The sequence below is a fragment of the Labrus mixtus genome, chromosome 15, assembly GCF_963584025.1.
Source record: "Labrus mixtus chromosome 15, fLabMix1.1, whole genome shotgun sequence".
Taxonomy (NCBI): Eukaryota; Metazoa; Chordata; class Actinopteri; order Labriformes; family Labridae; genus Labrus; species Labrus mixtus.
In genome coordinates, this window is record NC_083626.1 from 9,244,130 (window position 1) to 9,260,593 (window position 16,464).

The 16,464-nt window shown below is 43.9% G+C and overlaps 1 protein-coding gene across 2 annotated transcripts; it reads right to left on the reverse strand.

Annotated features, from left to right (window-relative positions):
- Positions 1–220: 220 nt before the first annotated feature.
- On the reverse strand, positions 221–15,690 carry myt1a (myelin transcription factor 1a). 2 transcript variants are annotated; one of them, XM_061057252.1, is made up of 23 exons: positions 15,411–15,690; positions 13,053–13,137; positions 12,874–12,928; positions 11,748–11,781; positions 11,582–11,650; positions 11,091–11,332; positions 9,363–10,484; positions 8,908–9,027; positions 8,404–8,494; positions 6,998–7,111; positions 6,676–6,893; positions 6,336–6,541; positions 6,038–6,253; positions 5,798–5,946; positions 5,406–5,468; positions 4,397–4,465; positions 4,073–4,135; positions 3,905–3,988; positions 3,266–3,487; positions 3,065–3,156; positions 1,823–1,926; positions 1,528–1,671; positions 221–1,348 (listed from the first exon to the last, which is right to left on the reverse strand). In XM_061057252.1, the coding sequence occupies exons 3-23, from the start codon at positions 12,926–12,928 to the stop codon at positions 1,205–1,207; spliced, it is 3,621 nt and encodes a 1,206-aa protein (XP_060913235.1). In that variant the 5' UTR covers positions 13,053–13,137; positions 15,411–15,690; the 3' UTR covers positions 221–1,204. The 2 variants fall into 2 exon arrangements, with proteins under 2 accessions (XP_060913235.1, XP_060913236.1); XM_061057253.1 differs by lacking the exon at positions 4,397–4,465.
- Between the last annotated feature and the right edge of the window lie 774 nt (positions 15,691–16,464).

Genomic DNA, 16,464 nt, shown 5'->3' on the forward strand with positions numbered 1-16,464 from the left:
CACACTGATACTAACTGCCCTACCACATTGCCCCTAATGGCACCCATGAACAAAATGCATAAAAAAGCTCTGAGACTTATTTACACTGGTTGAAGAGGAGGAGAATATGTGACCTTGTGTGCAGCAACCCTGTGCTTAAAAATTCAAAAGCTTGTAAGAAATTTACTTAAAACTGAAACCTAAAAAGCAAAACCTAAAATAACCACAAGTGGAGTCCAAATGTTCTGCGGGTTAACCTTTATTTCAAGAGCAACGTAAAGACTAATTCGTACACAGCCATCGTTAACACATAGACAATACAAAATAAATATTCACCATCACTTTGTTCTTCATCACCAAATAAATACCAAATATATGTGCAGCTCGTTATTCCCAGTGTATTGCAATGTACTGAAAATAGTTTGTGAAAATAAAAAGGAAAAATCATATAAACAGAAGCACCGAAAAAAACAAACAAAACTCTTTAGAAAATTATTAAAAAACTTTCAGTTACAAAATATTTGCACTTAAAAAGATCCCAGTATTTTTAAATAAATAATAAGATATATAAAACAATTCATAGTTGATATCTTAAAATATTTCCTCTTTGTCCAACAACGCAGAGGAAATGATTTCCTGCCTCTTGGTTTTAAAATCTTCTCAGGTAGTGATTTAAAATCAAACAGAAGATTAATAAATAGATAATGAATAATAAATAGGCCAAAGAAGAAAATAAATACAGCAGACATGAATGAATAAGTTATTAAACCAACATTTTGCAAAGGACTTAAATAGTTACACAGCAATAGTAAGAATGAATCTACAAACTAGTCCTGGAGGTGCAACATCACTATGCTCATATAGAATACTATCAACATTATCGAGTGGAGATGGGAAATGTTCACTAACTAAGAGGATCTGCTCAGCTAAGGCCGTATACTGCACTCCTGATTTTGTTCTGTTTTTCGACCTCGGGACGCCCCTTCGCTTACAGTAACAGTTTGATTCCGGTGTACCACCACACGCTTTACACCCACACCCTCATGTCTTCACACATACCGTCATAAAAAGCAACATGCAAACAGCAAACAAATGCAAAGAACAGATGACAAAGTTCCAAATGAGAAGAATTAATTACATACAGTATCTAAAGGGTTTGGAAAGAAAGATTGGAGTTGTCACTGTGATGCCCCCCCCCCCCCCGTCGTTCTCCTCTTCCTCTCTGTCAAACCTCGATGCCCTTCACCGCCTGGTTGATGGACTCGAGCAGAGCCCGGTTCTCAGGGTTCTGGTAGCAGTCTTTATTGGTAAACATGTGGGTCAGGGTGTCAACGTAGCTGTCGAAGTTCTGCTCGGACATCGGCTCCTGCTGGAAACAGACGTCAGAAAATGAGAATCGGCGCCATTGTAGAAAATTGTACTATTTTATTACTAAGGTTACATTATTATGTGTTATATTTGCATTCTAAGAAGTTGAGATAAGTCAGAGTTGTGGTTGCTAAGATAGTAGGAGGCAGGAGGGAGTTCATGCTAGTTGTTTATATTTACCATTGTAGGCAGGCGGATGTTGGTCAGGCTGCGGATCAGCGCCTGACTCAGGCCGGATAGCTCCAGGAACAAGGCCTCGTTTCTGTCCTCGATTTGTTTATTCTCCTCCTCCATGTTCATCAGGTTCATCTCCATTGAAGAGATCTGAAGGAGATAGACACACAGAAGTCTTATATAAATGCTTCTCTTCATTTTTTCTGGTCCTTTTCAAACCAGCAGTGGCTCCTGGGTGTAGTCTTAAACATACAAAGATTTATCTTTACTGTATTACCAGAAGCAGTGCAGCTGAGCTCACCTGAGTGTGCAGGTTCATCATATCGGCTTCCATCTCTGAATTGGACTCGCTCAGATCGTTGATCTCCTTGTTGAGCTGCTTGATGTCCTCGTCGTTGTCCAGAACTGAGTAAGAACAACGACACCAATTAGCAAACAACATCAAGACCAATGTGGATTCAACCTATGAAGGCTGTTGATTTTTTCAATGCACGCATCCATCCATTGATACAAACATTCATCCATCAATCAACCCATCCATCCATCAAACATCCATCAATCAACCCATCCATCCATCCATCAAACATCCATCAATCAACCCATCCATCCATCCATCAAACATCCATCAATCAACCCATCCATCCATCAAACGTCCATCCATCCATCAAACATCCATCAATCAACCCATCCATCCATCCATCAAACATCCATCCATCCATCCATCCATTCAGTCCTCCATACATACATGCATGTACATCCTTCCCCATCTGTCCATCAAACATCTATCTGTCCATCCATCCACCATATTCTATCGTCCATCCATTTGTTCATCCATCCATCCTTTAAACATCCATTCCTTATCTATCCATCTATTCATTTGTTCTTCTGAACATTGATCCTGCATTTATTCATCCATCCATCATTCCCTTTATCCAGGCATCCATCCATCCATCCATCCACTTTATTTTGCTGAACTGGAAACCATGGCCAGGTAGAAAAGGGCTAAGCAAGGTAGTCCAGATTTTCCATTCAAAGGCAACATTTTCAAACTCATCCCGGGGGGGCGTCCTGAGGTGTATCTGGCAAGTTAAGATACTTCCTCCCTAAAACTTGCTGTCTTGACTCAAGCGTCTTTTGCCAGTCTAACCTGCCTTGAAAACCAGAAAGTGACTGGAAGGATCTTATCCAGGTGCCTTAGCTGCCTCCTTTAAATCAAAAGAGCAGTGGCTGTATTCTCAGCATTTCCACTGTGCATCTGCATCTCATGTTTTCTCGTTCTACCTAGCTCTTGGTCATAATTGATGGTTTGAACGTAGATTGAGAAGTTAATAAAAGTTTTTCCTCCGGTCCAGTTCCTTAAACAATCTTTCCCATTTAACACCTGCACGGCTGCTAATGCTGAACCATTAAGCTGTGGGATCTCAAGACACCAAACTCACTTGCAGTCCTTTATGCCGTAACTCACTTCTAACCTGGAAGAAGCACTATTTAAGCTATTTAAGAGGCATTGCTTAAAATGTTGGGACCAAAGTTGTTCTCTTACCATCACTGGCTCTAAACTTTGCAGTGATGTACTCGTCTCCTGGGAACTTGGTCCTCTTCTTGTTGGCTGAAGCTCTGGGACAACCTGAGAGACTGAGAGGGGCAGCTGGTCAGAATCAAGGTTCATGGGGTTTAGCTAGCAAATTCATCTCCATGAAACACCCTTTAAATCTATGTTACTGCTCTCGGATATTAAGGATACCTGCGATGTGTAAGGAAGCTTCCGTTTGCATGTCCAGAGCCGTCACATCCTGGCGTCGGGCAGGTCGGGCCCTCAGTCTTGAAGGCCTTCCAGGAGAACGGCGTGCCATTAAGAAGACCTTCCTTCTGCCGGCGTGCCGCAAGCGGACAGCCGTAGGCACTGCGGTGGGTGGCATACTTCCCACTGATGTGGCCCAGACTGTCACAGCCAGGAACTGGACACCTGAAGACAAAAAGTAATAGTCAAGAAACTGTAGATATTTTGTCCCAAAGCATAATGTCTCACAATAAAATATCTTGATAGACGTTTGTGTTCGGTAAACTCTACAACAACTGACCTGAAAGAGACTTAAATACTTGAATACCAATGAAAAGGTCAAGGGCTTAACCAAATACTCCCTAAACCTTATGAATTTTAGTCATCTTCAATGATTGAGAAACGAAAAACTTTGCTTTGGTATGGCATTCCCCAGGGTTCAATTCTTGGTCCTCTGCTTTTTTCATGACTTCTAAGTCTCTTATGCCTTGGCTTTATCTGATGTTAACCTTACTTTACTTGACTGTGTGTACTATAACATTTTGTCTTGTAGCACTGTTTTGAAGAAAACACATTACATAGTGGGAGGCTTCAGTTGCTTACCTGAGCAGTTCTGAGTCCTCCTTGTCGTCCTTGGTGGGGGTCACTTTGATTCCACTTTTCTTGGCTCGAGGGCATCCAGACAGACTTAAAAAAGAGGACCAATCAAAGTCAGTACAGAATAATTGATGGAACAACAGGCAGGGACATCAGGGGAAAGGCTCCTCCTACCTTCTATGTGAGGCGTAGTTTCCTGTGATGTGGCCTGAACCATCGCAACCTGGAGTCGGACACCTGAAACACACACAGAGACACACAGATGCTCTTTCACTCCACAGACTTACATCGACTGCAGACAACAGGCAGAAACCAACTTGTCCTCACTACATAATCAGAGTTCATAGTTTTTGTTTGGAATTTGTTTAAATATTGGACTTAATTATAGTTGATTTGTTAGATATTAGAGTTAAAAGGAGAGCAGGGACAGAGCTGTAGCTGCAGACTGAGTGCTCAGTGAACATGTTGGAGGTGAGAGACAGGAGAAAGCAGACATACTTTAGTTCAGCTGTGTGGGCAGCCATGAGGGTCCGAAGTGATTTATCAGCAAGAGGACAGCCTGACAGACTGGAAGATAGGTCAGAGAGAGAACGTCAGAAAACCAGACTGAGAACAGGATGTCTGAGCATGAGTGAAGGAAAGAGCCAGAACCTGAACCTGGACTGCAGAGCCAGGACAGAACACACACACGGAGGACAGGGGTTAAACTTAATGTATCTCTATAGTAGTGGAAAAGGTGGGCAGTGGAAAATAAACAGAGAATGTGTGAATGTAGAAGGTGAAACTTCTTCATCTAAATTAGAAGATCACGGACTTTGACTTTACTTGAAAACAACGAAATCGCCCCCTGCTGGCGGTTACAAAAAAAAGCAGGTTTATGGCACTTAAATGATGGCTTCATTATTTCAGACCTGAAAAACAGTCTGTTGTTTGAGCTAAACAGCTTCACATGGAGGCAGTATCTGGGGCATGAATCATGTGCAAGAAATAATAATTTAACTAGTATGTAAAATACAAGCAGTATTTATGTGCATGCCAACCTCTGGATAGGTAATGTATGGACAGAGGCTATAGGCTCTTAAAAAAAATAATATATGTGCTCTTATCAACCGGCTTTTCAACTTCCAACATATTGTACTTAACACAGCTGCACATTTTGCCTCCTTGTGGCTCGTTTGAACGGAGAAATTTACCTTTTTTTTGATCCAAGATCCGAGTAAGTAAAATTCACTAGTAAGGGGCAGGACTCTGACTCTGAGTTCTGATCTAATTCATGCCACATTTCAACAGACTGGAATCAAATTTAGATAAATATCACCCTCTTTCATTCATTGTTTTCACACCAAATTATTGAACCGTAAAAAATACACAGCACATCAATGAGTTACTTTTCTTTTCTTTACAGGATTTATCAATGTAAGAGGCAGAAATCCAATAAAATCAAACTTCAGCTTCAACAATTCACCTGTTTGTTGAATTGGACCATCAATGTGAAGAGCGAACTTACCTTCGATGTGATGCGTAGTTGCCGGTGATGTGTCCACTGCCGTCACAGCCTGGAGTGGGACATCTAAGAAAAGACACATACTCACAGGTCAGCCTTTAAGAGTTAGCTGACACTGATGAACCACAAAAACACAAATCAGAACTCAACACTATTTACACATCACAAAGGGGAGACTGGAGTGTCACATCAACCAGAACTCAAGTCTGGTGTTGTTTTTTGACTGTTTGATAAATGTCCCAGCCTATCAAAGTCCTCTGTGGTGATTGATGCTCGTTCTGTCTGAACTTTAAATGTTTTCAGATCCTTTGAGCACATCTGGCTTCAGCTAACTGAGACAATATTTCAGTGTGAACTGTGAACACAAAGTTAGTAAGGAGGTCAGGTTGACTTACATGAGAATGTCCTTTTTGCTGTCTTTGGGTGGAAACTTGACCTTGAAGCTGCTGGTGGTGACCTCACCGGGGTACGTCCTGTCCTCCAGGTTCTCCGGGTCCTCCTCCTCACAGTCAGATGAAGTATAAGAGGGAGCCGCACACTCCACCTGAAGACGCGTACAGATACATGATAATCAGCTAACAACAGGTGAGTGACACAGTGTTCCACTCTGTTTTTTTTAGTGAGCATGTCAGTACCTCTTCGTGGTCTTCCTCTTTGACCCCACTGGATTTGGTGAAGTCCAGTGGCCCCTCCCACTCTGGCTGAGCGTGGCCCTGAGACAAGGAGGCTGGGATGAGTTGAGAGGATGAAGACGAGGACGATGAGGGCTCTGGGAGCGGCATTCCCTCCCTCTTTGTCTTCTTCATGCTGAGGTCCAAGGTGCCATTCTCGTCCACTTCAATGTCCGACTCCTGCAGGGTTTAAAAAAAAATAAAGTTAGAGGAAAACCTGGTCCAAATAAATCCAGTAAGTGTGACTGAAGAGGGGGCATACCTTGGGGCAGGGTTCCCTGGGCTTGGTGCTGAGGGTCTCGGGTCTCTCCCAGCAGCGTGTGGACAGGTTGAGGATGGCTGTTGCCGCCATGTGAGCCGCCTCTGCGTCCTGGCTGTAGTCGTAACCACTGGAGGACGACGAGGCGCTCTTAGGGAAACCTCCTGACACGCTGTGGCTCGGGGAGGGGGCCTTAGGGAATGGTTTAGCTGTGTGGGAAAGGGAGAATCAATTCGCTGAAAATAAAATATGAGAGCAGAAAACTGTGCAGCCTGAACCTTCTTAACATCACACAGCCCATAAAGTGCGGTATAAATGTTTATGAAGTGTGTTTTGTTCTCACATTTGAAGGCTTTAGGTGATGTTTCAGTGCTGCTGGGTGTCTTTGGAATGAGCATGCGCTTTCCAAACACCTGGACGTCGAAGCTTGCATAGTCAAAAGACACCTTGGAGTATTTCTCCAGCTCCTTGGCCAGGTTGGCGCGGGGCGTGGTGGTCACTGTGTTTGGCCTGAAGCTGCCATACTGAGGGATCTCCAGCTGTTTCACAAAACACATGGGCCTGCAGGAAAAGTCAAGCCAATGTTTATTACTTCCCCGCAAGTGACACATGGTGTTTGCATGAACTAAAAAAACAAAAACCAGCATGCAGGGCAGATGTCTGACCTGAGCACTCTGTCAGAGTTGGAAGAGGGTTCGCTGGATGGAGCCTGTAAATGAACCTGCTTGTCCTGGCCTTTGTTCAGCTTCACTGCTGCAGCGATGGGGCAGCCGGACAGACTGAGGGGACAAAAGACAAAGGTTTACATTTCAATCGATAGGCTGTCACCCTGATCTATACATAACTTTATTCAAATTAAATATTTATTTTGATGCTTTGATTGTCACCTTGATGTCAGTATCAGACCCATTAAATGAAAAGTGGTGTGGCTCTGTAGGTATTCTTTATGTCCAAAGTTTTATTAGCAGGACCACGCCTAAAACCACACCTCCAATTACCCTACTTAACACCTGGTCACCTCACCACACCCCGTTTGTCTCAGATCCTTCTACCCACCCTCCCTTCCCTCCTTCTCATCCATTAACCCTCCTTCCTCATCCCTTCCATCCTTCCTCATCCCTTCCCTCCTTCCTCATCCCTTCCCTCTCACAGTCTGGGGCCGTAATCAGTTCGGGTGGATCCATACCCGAGACGGAACCCCCCACTCTGAGTCTCTCGCTCGCCTGATCAACCTCCCAGACCAGTCTGAAAGAAGACGGCCATCTCACACCTCCACCCCTCTCATACACATACATCTGTAAATATATCTTACAATTCAAATTAAATGTTCAAACTAATAGTGTTGTGGCGTGGTCCTTGCTAGTGAAATGTTACTGTCCTCGTCTCAGGACGTTTGCAAGCTTCCTGTCAGCTATGTTTGTTATCTGTGTTTTTGTTTTTTTACCTTAAGGGGTAAAGGATTCTGAAAACGCCAATCAGTGTCAGCCATGTCTCTTCTTAGCTTTCTGTTTTCTAGTGTTGTAGTCAAGACCAAACTAACCGAGACCATGACATCCCCAAGACCAGAGTGCTCCGAGTCTGAGACAAGACCAAGACTTTAAGGGATCGGGAAAAATTTGCCACAGCTAGGAACCTGTATTCATGGCATCCACTTTGTATTGTACATACCAGCATCAGGGTTTATTGCCAAGTACATTTACACATACAAGGAATTTGACTTGGCGTATTGCTGCTAAACAATTAACAAGGAAATAAAGCAGAACTAGCAACAACTTAAATAATACAGTATAAGAATCTATTATAATATATAAAATAGAATTTAAAAATGTAAAAAATTAAATATAAAATATAAAAATAAAAAACACAAAATGTACAAAAGGTGCAATGTAGGAGCTGTGCAGTGGACTATGAGAAATCAGCCCTGAAGGATGTGGCTTGCGAAATCTACATTAGCCTCCAAAGTCAAACGTGTCACATATAAATGTGTGTTTTTGTGCCCATAGACGTTCATACTGTGTGTGTGTGTGTGTGTGTGTGTGTGTGTGTGTGTGTGTCCTTGTGTTTCATTAACCTGCGGTGAGTGTTGCGGTTGCTGTTCACATGGCCTTGGCCCGTGCAGCCGGGGGTCGGACACTTCAGGATGTTCTCGTGCATGGCCAGAACTGCAGACACACAACAGACACAAAACTCTGTTTAGTTTGCTGCAGTGATAAAAGACACAAGAGAAGAAGAAAAAGGCAGTAGTGGTGGTTTCACATCAGCAGCAAGAAATCATTCATTCAGTTGTGGTTAGACTCTCGGTGGAAACGCAGAGAAGTGGAGGAAGCTAGAGCGGTTATAAAAGTATTAGTATTAGTAGTTAATTCTGTAAACAGGAAAGCAGCAGTGGTAGTTCTAGGGTCATTAATGTGCTGGTAGCAATAATAACAAAATGTCACTAGGCCTTCGTTTCAAAGCTCCCGCGGTGTTGAATACCTGAATACAAACTGAAAAAAGACAAAATACACGTCAGACGTTGAAGACTTGTCTTCTCTTGTGGGGTTTATGGTGGTATAAAAAGGTCATGTGTACTCACTCTCTGGAGGGATTCTGTCTTTGTGAGGACATCCGGACAGACTACGATGGTGAGGGTACAGACCGGTCACATGACCCGTCCCATCACAACCCGGGGTCGGACACTTCACTTCCTTCTTTTCTGAATGGGAGAAGCAGAGAAGACAGACAAAAAACAAGGAATGAGTAAGTGGTGCAAGAGCCAAGGGAAGACAAAATCTTGTTTACTGTTGTGATTGTTATCGATTAAATATTTTTTTTATATAATGTGGGACTTGATTTAGGTTCCTAGTAGACGTTTAGGGCCCACTCGCAGCTTTGAACACCCAGGATTGGTTGAGGACTCTCAGCATAAAGAAGGAGATCTCTTCACACATCATCATTACAATAATTTGAACTTCAAAGGTTACTAGATCTTATTGGAGGACAACAATGGTCTGGAAGAAGCTTTAAATCCCTTCAAAACTACAAGTGTACCTTTGCTGTAGTGTGAGGGCCGGCGGGCTGCAGAGGCGGGCTCGGAGCTCTTGCTGGAGGAGCTGTACGGATGATACTCCGGCGAGCTCTGCGACTCCTGACCTCCCTTCACCTCCTCCGCCTTCAGGGCGATGGCCTGCTCCAGCAGCCCCAGGTTCCCCCGAGTCATATCCCAATTCTCCGAGTCGTCTGTGATCCCCGAGCCCTCTGAGACACGATCCTCCTCCTCCTCCTCCTCCTCCTCTTCTTCCTCCTCCTCCTCCTCCTCCTCGTCCTCTTCGTCGTCCTCCTCGGAGCGCACTTCTATGACCACGGTCGTTGGGGAGCCTTTGCTGGACGCTTGGTCCTCCTCCTCTTCGTCCTCCACTAGCACCTCCCCATCTTCCTTCCCCTGCCTCTCATCCTCCTCTCTCTCCTCCTCCTCCTGCTCTTCGTCGTCCTCCTCTTCCTCGGTCATGGGGGTGCAGATCTTCACTGCTCTTATTAAATCCTCGGCTTCAGATCCCTGAGTGTGTGGACTGAAAGTGTAAAGAGTGTTGACTTCTTGGTGGACCTCCCTCTCCTCTTCTTCCTCCTCTTCTTCCTCCTCCTCGTCCTCTTCTTCTTCATCATCCTGTTCCACCCTCTGACTCTGCTCCGCTATAGATTCTTTGGCCTGATAGTTGTAATCTCCGCTGGAGTACTGGTGATCAGAGTTTTCCTGGCTCATCATCTGTCTTTCTTCTACAAAATTCTCTTGCTGCTCTTCCTCTACCTTTTCTTCTTCTTCATCCTCTTCTTCTTCTGCTACCTCTTCCTCCTCTTCTGTCTCTTTAAGCTCAGTAACATCAGCTTCTTCTGCTGCTCGCTCTGATGGTTGTTCTTCTGCCACCTGCTGAACTATCACTTCTTCCTCCTCCTCCTCCTCGGCCTCGTTTGTCTCTGTTTCTTCCTGCTGCTGATCTTCACTGAGGATCTCCGGCTTCTCTTCCTCGCTGATTTTCTCACTTTCAGTTTCGTTCTCTGTTAGAGTCTCGGTTTCTGAGGCGACACTTTCATTTTTCACGTCTTCTGCCGGGAGACAAACTTCTGTTGTTGTTGTTGTTTGTTCTGGCTCCTCGGGCATCACCAGTGGGGAGTCTGCTGTGGATGTAAAAGCACAGGTGAAAGTTATTATCACTGTTCACTGTGCTGCGATGCTGCTGTGAGCAAGTCCTAGCAGCAGATTTAAAGCGCCTCAGGGCAGCTTGCACGTTTACAGACAAACAATCTAGTGGGAAACCAAGAAGACTAGACTTTATTATATTGTCTGGGACATGAAAACCCGTGTGAGCATCGACTCTGAGGAGGAGGAGACGGCTCTCTCAAATGTTTTGAATTTCGACTGCAGTACCCGTTTTAAACACTAGGTGGCAGGGTTCTATTTTAGGACAATCTTTGCCTTTATTGGATAGGACGGCTGAAGAATGTCAGGAAACATTGGGAGGAGAAAATGTGGCATGACATGCAGCCGAGGTCAGATTCAAACCGAAGGCGGCAGCGATGAGGACTACAGCCTCTGTACACTAGGCGCTCGTCATAACCGCTAGGCCATCCGGCACCTCTTGAGCCTATTTTTTTCAATTAAAATATGAATATATGTATCACACCTATCAGAAAGGTGATATATTGCCACCCCCTATCTGAAGATATCTTTAGTGCATCTTATTGTATCTGACAGAAAGTGAAGACCTTTTTGGGTTGACTCACTTTTTGTGGACTCTGGCCTGCCTTTTGTTTTATTTTTCTTCTTCTCTTTCAGGTCTCCTTCATCGTCCTCCTCCTCCTCCTCTTTTTGTTCCTCCTCCTCCTCCGCCGTGTCACTGTCGGCATTGAGTCCCTCGTCGGCTGCCTGTTTGGTTGGCTGGTTCCTCCTCTTGGGGGCGGACTGGTTCTCCTCAGCCTCCGCCTCCTCCAGCTTCCTTTTCTTCACAATCGGGCATCCCAGTGCACTGAGGAGAGCAGGACGGGTGTGTTTATTAACATGCTAACTCCAAAACATGCGATCACATAACTGAAGAGTCCACTGAAATCAACAGTGTGTGCTGCAGAAAATTAAAACATAAGCTGTAAAATCACACAATCACACTGCCTTCCATTTGCATGACTGTGCTTTAATAGATCAAGAAGCATGCAGGTTGTGTAAGCTATATGTTTTATAATAACTGGTTAGCTGCTGTATGAATGTGTTCACATTTTACCTTCTGTGTCGAGAGTATCGTCCGCTGACGTGGCCTTTGCCGTCACATCCAGGGGTGGGGCAGCTGCTGCTGACACACAACAAGAAAAACAAAACACATGATTCATACACACAGATATACTTCATGTATTTTTATTGGTCGTTTATGAAATGTTAGAATCACTCACCTTAACTCCGGCTTCATGTCTTGTCCTGCAAGTTCTGAAGACGTTAAGAGAGGAAGGAGAAACATCAGATGCAGGAATAAGATACCAAACGATGGAGCAATACAACAGGATGCGCTGCGATGTGATCATAGACTTTAAATATTAATGTTTGAAGGGCGTCTGTTCCTGCAGGGGGCGCTGGAGTCCCATCAATGGTGGTCTCCGTGATTGAAATGCTGTCTCAGTCTAACTTTCAGTCAACCTAACAACAGGCTGAGAGCTGGAGCGGGTTTTAAACCTCCTGACAAACCGTTACACGGCGCCCACCTGTCAATCAGGTCAGCTACACGCCTTATTGTGAATAACTCTTATCCTTCATCAAATCAAAACTGATGAGTCATCAAAACATTCACCCCCCCCCCCCGTACAGTGTGTGCCGATCGAGACATTAGCTAATCAGACCTATTTGTTTTTTTGAACCAGGCTGTAAACATGTTAATCTCTGCTGTAAAAACAGGCTTTTTAGAATGGGTGTGTATGTGACTTCCTGAGCTATTACAGCCACAAGTGGACACTCGAGGAACTGCAGGATTTATGAGCTTCTACATTGGCTTCATTGTCCATTTCATTAATAAAGGTAATAATGATGAAAGGACAGCTGCTCATGGCTATATAATGACTTTCATTTTTGTGGAGATTAATATTTATTAATTTCACACTTATGAAGATGTGTTTTTGGGAAGGCTTAGACTTTATGTTGATACTTTTCAACTCTGTCCTCTCTGTTTAGTTTTTTAAATGATTTCACAGGGATGGTATGGTATCCTGTCAGCATGATTTCATGTAGCATGCTGAAGGGAAAACAGACAAAATCCCCCAGAAAATCCGAGGAGATTCTGCGTGAACCTTTGCCAGGTTTTATTCAAAAACACTGTGGTCCTGGTTGAATCACTTTGCATGACGTCATGATGTGTAATTCAGGGTCAGATCAGGAAAACAGCTCAGTGCTGCCCCTGAGTACATTCCATAAATACACAACATGAAAGGTCACATCAGTGTCACTTTACGTCAAGCCTGGTGTGTGTGTGTGTGTGTGTGTGTGTGTGTGTGTGTGTGTGTGTGTGTGTGTGTGTGTGTGTGTACTGACCTCGGATGGCCTTAGAGCGGGTTCTTGTTCGTGTCTCTGTTGTTTCTTGGCTCATCTGAGGAAACAGAAAAACATGATTCATAAGATAGATAGAGAGAGATAGATAGGTAGGGAGGGAGGGAGGTAGGGAGGGAGGTAGGTAAGTAGGTAGGTAGGTAGGTAGGTAGGTAGGTAGGTACTTTGATGCTGTGGCTCGTCCTCTCAGTTGATTGGCTCTCCCCTGGTCCACCGGTGGCTGAGTGTTCGACCTTTTTAACTCATTTTCTGGAAGAAATCAACAGAAAAAGTTAAAATGTATTGTGAATGTTTTGAGGGCAAATGTATTGATTTTACAGATCTGTGTTTACAAGGCAGGCAGAGTTAGATGTAAATGCTGAAATTATGACTTTCATGTCCCAGATCTTTCCCCTAACCTCCGGTGCCTCTGCCGTGCTCAGGAAGTGAACTGGCACCTCTCCAGCTACCAGACCAAGTTTCCAGATTTGGTCCGCAACAGGACTTGAACAGGTGTCCCAACCCAAGTCCACTCAGACTGAGCTACTACCCCCCCATAAACACATGTAAGACGATATTTAGGTAGTATGTACTAGCCAACTAGGGAGGGTCATCCCTTCACTATCCCAGGAAAAATACTACTGAATATTTTCAATCAATCGTACTTAAAACCTGTATGATAAAGATGCAATTAATTGGATACTGACAGTTGGTGTTTTCGGGCCGCAGGAACTTTTTCATAGTTCTAGGAACTGTTGGAACCATCCCCCCTTTTTTAACTGATTTTGCACCGCAAGAACTATTTTAGTTCCTAGAACCCGGTTAAGAGGTACGTTTTTAGCTCCTGCTTTAAGTAGGTGCCATGGTGGTAGTTCCTCTTCAAAAAGTCCCCAGAACCATTTGATCCAAAAACACCTGGACTGCTCATTAAAGGGGACATATTATGAAAAATCCTCTTCTACAGTGTTGTTGAACATATATTTGGGTAACCTGAGTGACTACTGACCCACAAAATGTGAAATAAACCCATCCAGTCCTTTGTTTGTGGTCTGCATAAGTCTTACAACACAGAGGGAAATGCTCTGTTTCAATTGTGCTCTCCTTGTGATGTCACAGTGGGATTCTGGTTAAAAAAGATCCCCTCCCCTCCCCTGGTATCTCCACCCATGGACTCCACCCCCAGCCTAGAACAAAACTTTTGCGCAGGTCCGCCATTTTTATTCTCTCTACAGAGGAGTGATGTCTACGGGGAAAACTAAGGGGGGGGGGGGGGGGGGGGGGGGGTCATTACATTTAAAGAGACACACACACCAAAACGGAGCATTCTGAGAGAGCTGGTTTATACAGGGTCACAAACCTCCTCTGGTGCTTGATTCATGTTATATTTTGACCAAAGCATAGCACAGATGTTTCATTTAGACCACAGGGGACTGTTTGAAAATAGATAGAAAATAGGTACAATATGTCCTCTTTAAAAGATTGTAGGTTTGCTTTATTTCCTGTGTTTTCGTAGCTTACTTTGATTTTTGTGTCTATTGTGGTATTGCATCTTGAGGTTTTTATGTCCTTCATTTGATGTAGATCTATTTATATGTCCTGTAAAACACTCTGAAAGGATTTATGTTTGATATTATCTGGGCCTTATCATTCATAAACCTGCCTTTGCTTAAACTGCATGAAATCCAAGACTCTAGTCCTGTTTTAAATATATAATCAAATAACGTAAATGTCAATATTTTGTTCAAAAGTTTAATATTTATTTCACCGCAGCCCATTTAAAATGTAATTACAATAAAATAAAGGTATTTATAATAGATGTAACCGGTAAAATAGGCTGTTTCATTTGGAGATTCCTCTATGCTGTGCAGATACAAAGGTATGTGTACGTGACAGTTTGACAGCAGGCAGCGGTGCTCATGACAGTTTGGGGATCATTCCGCGGACAAGTATCGGTTCATAGTGACTTTATGTCTGCCAGGGTAGACTTTGCGAGAGTTCAAATGTGCTAAACTCCACAAAGCAAAGGTTTTACGCGAATGAACAGAAATAAAAATGAGAGCGTTAAGACGGCTACAAAGCGTAAAAAATGTTGTTTAGTGGTGACAGAGAGCGGAGATGTAGGCCGGGCTGCCTGCTAGGACGAGGCCTTTCTCCTCTCAGAAACTGGCACAGTGACAAAACACCAAGCACACAAAGGCCAAAGGGGGTTATACTCTGAATATTATAGTTAAAAAGAGGACTTTACGCACACTTGGCCGCCATTGGAGCAGCCGAAAACAACTACACGCAATAATAATCGGTTTAAAAGCTTGACTGTTCGCTCATTCACACCTAGCTGGATTTTTTTTTTCTCCGCGGATGAAAAAGAAGAAACGACGTAAAGCCTGCTGACATCCGCGGAACAACAGCCGACATAACCGCTTCATCCCTCCCCCGGCCCTGCCCGGTGATAAATCCACCGAGAGGCCCGCAGAACAAACTCCAGAAAATACCGACAAATAAGTCAGCTTCATGCTCTTTGTCACGGAGACATAAAGCCTTACCTTCCGCTCAGACTACTGCCCTCCCCTCCCCCTCCGATCCGACATCTCCGGGGCTGAAAAGATTCACTTTGTACCCCCTCTCTTCTTCTGCTGCAGCGGCTTCAACCCGAAGCGCACACACGACCGGAACCGGCTCAGAAGTGGACTGAAGGAGTGTGACAAGCAGCTTAAGAGTGAGAGCCCAACACCCCCCTGGAGTCTGATCAGCACCCCGGACAGAGCCTGCCGAATCCTTCAGCACCATGGACAGAAGCCCCACTGCACCGCCTCCTGCAGGACAGCGGAGGAGCTGCAGCCGGCCGGGGTAGCTGGATACCCCCACGCCAGAGAGGCTGGACAACGATGTCAATATTTAAAAAGCCACAAAGCAGCTGGAGGACGACGGGGATGGAGGAGGATGTCACCAAACACGCTCCTAATAACTCCCAGTAACTTAAAACCAGCTGATTATTGTTGGCCAAGTCGGCTGCTATTAGATTTTCAAATACCAGTAGCCTAAAAATACTAATAGTGAATTATAATTACAGAATACAATGAGAAGACGTTAGATAATTCATCCAAAATGTTGTTCTGTATAGTCTTTGTCATCTTAAGCCATAATTTACCTCAAAAACAAACTCACCGACCAATCACAGTGCAGTCCATCGATGCCTTCACTATCAGCCAATCAGAGAGCAGAGTTTCCTTCATGTGATGTGAATCAGCGAATAGGAAACTGAGACTGATTTCCACACTAAAAAAAAGGACTAAAAATAGTGAAGAGGAAGGGAAGAGTGTCATCATTGGACTTTTTAATTATTTATTTATAGGCAGATATTAAGGGGCTTCTGTTTAAATATTGAAAAACATCACTTTATAATTATGTTGTAGGAATATGTAGACAAAGAATATTATTTTCACATCTCATCTCTGCTGAACGACTTCTGAAACATCTCGTGTAACATCTTTGGAGTTGTTTATATCATGTTTCCATAATGGTAATTTAGCAGCTGTTTAATACAGAGTTCATGTTTGCTGTGATATATGTATATATATATATATATATATTGTGCAT